General features: G+C 38.6%; 1 protein-coding gene across 1 annotated transcript in view; it reads right to left on the bottom strand.

Moving 5' to 3' along the window:
- Positions 1-598, bottom strand: part of LOC119593714 (kanadaptin-like) — a gene marked incomplete in the record, with an annotated part of 16,358 nt that overhangs the window by 8,936 nt on the left and 6,824 nt on the right. Inside the window, 1 exon segment of the mRNA XM_037942683.1 lies at positions 155-344. Within this exon segment, the coding sequence (XP_037798611.1) occupies positions 155-344 (190 nt within the window).

Below are 598 nucleotides of genomic sequence, written 5' to 3' on the forward strand. Positions count from 1 at the left end.
TGGGGATTTCAAGATACTGGGAAATCCACACTGAAGTGCTATCAAGCTAGGTCAATCATTGTGCTTTACTAAATGGGGAGCCAGTTAATGTTAATGTTAAAAATTCTTACAACTGCAACTGCAAAATTCTGACCTTAAACCCCCAAAAACACACCTGCAAGATCATCATCCTCGTACTCCCTCCGAGCTTGATCATGTGGCCCACTCTGAGTCTGTAGTATGTGTGCGGCTTCATCTGGTGCTTGTTGTGGAAGGAGCCGTGAGTGCTGCCCAGGTCGTAGGCATAAAACCCGCACGATGCTTCCTCAGCGGCCACACTTCTGTACTGAATCACGCAGTGGAATCTGGAGTGTGAGGAATGTAAAGTGCGTTTGTAAAAATATTTGTAACATTGCTTTAGCTGCAAGGAATGTGATGTATTGTTTATAAAAATATTAATATAATACAACTGTTTTTATATTTAATTGTGCTTGTTTTATCTACTCTATATTTATCCAAAGAAGCTAAAATGTTTTTGCAAAATTTATAATATATGTTGCCTCCTAACATACAATTCAGTTAACAGCTTAATGCACGGTTGGATAAAATCATATCCAAA

This window comes from Penaeus monodon, chromosome 32 (genome assembly GCF_015228065.2).
Source record: "Penaeus monodon isolate SGIC_2016 chromosome 32, NSTDA_Pmon_1, whole genome shotgun sequence".
In the NCBI taxonomy this organism is placed as follows: Eukaryota; Metazoa; Arthropoda; class Malacostraca; order Decapoda; family Penaeidae; genus Penaeus; species Penaeus monodon.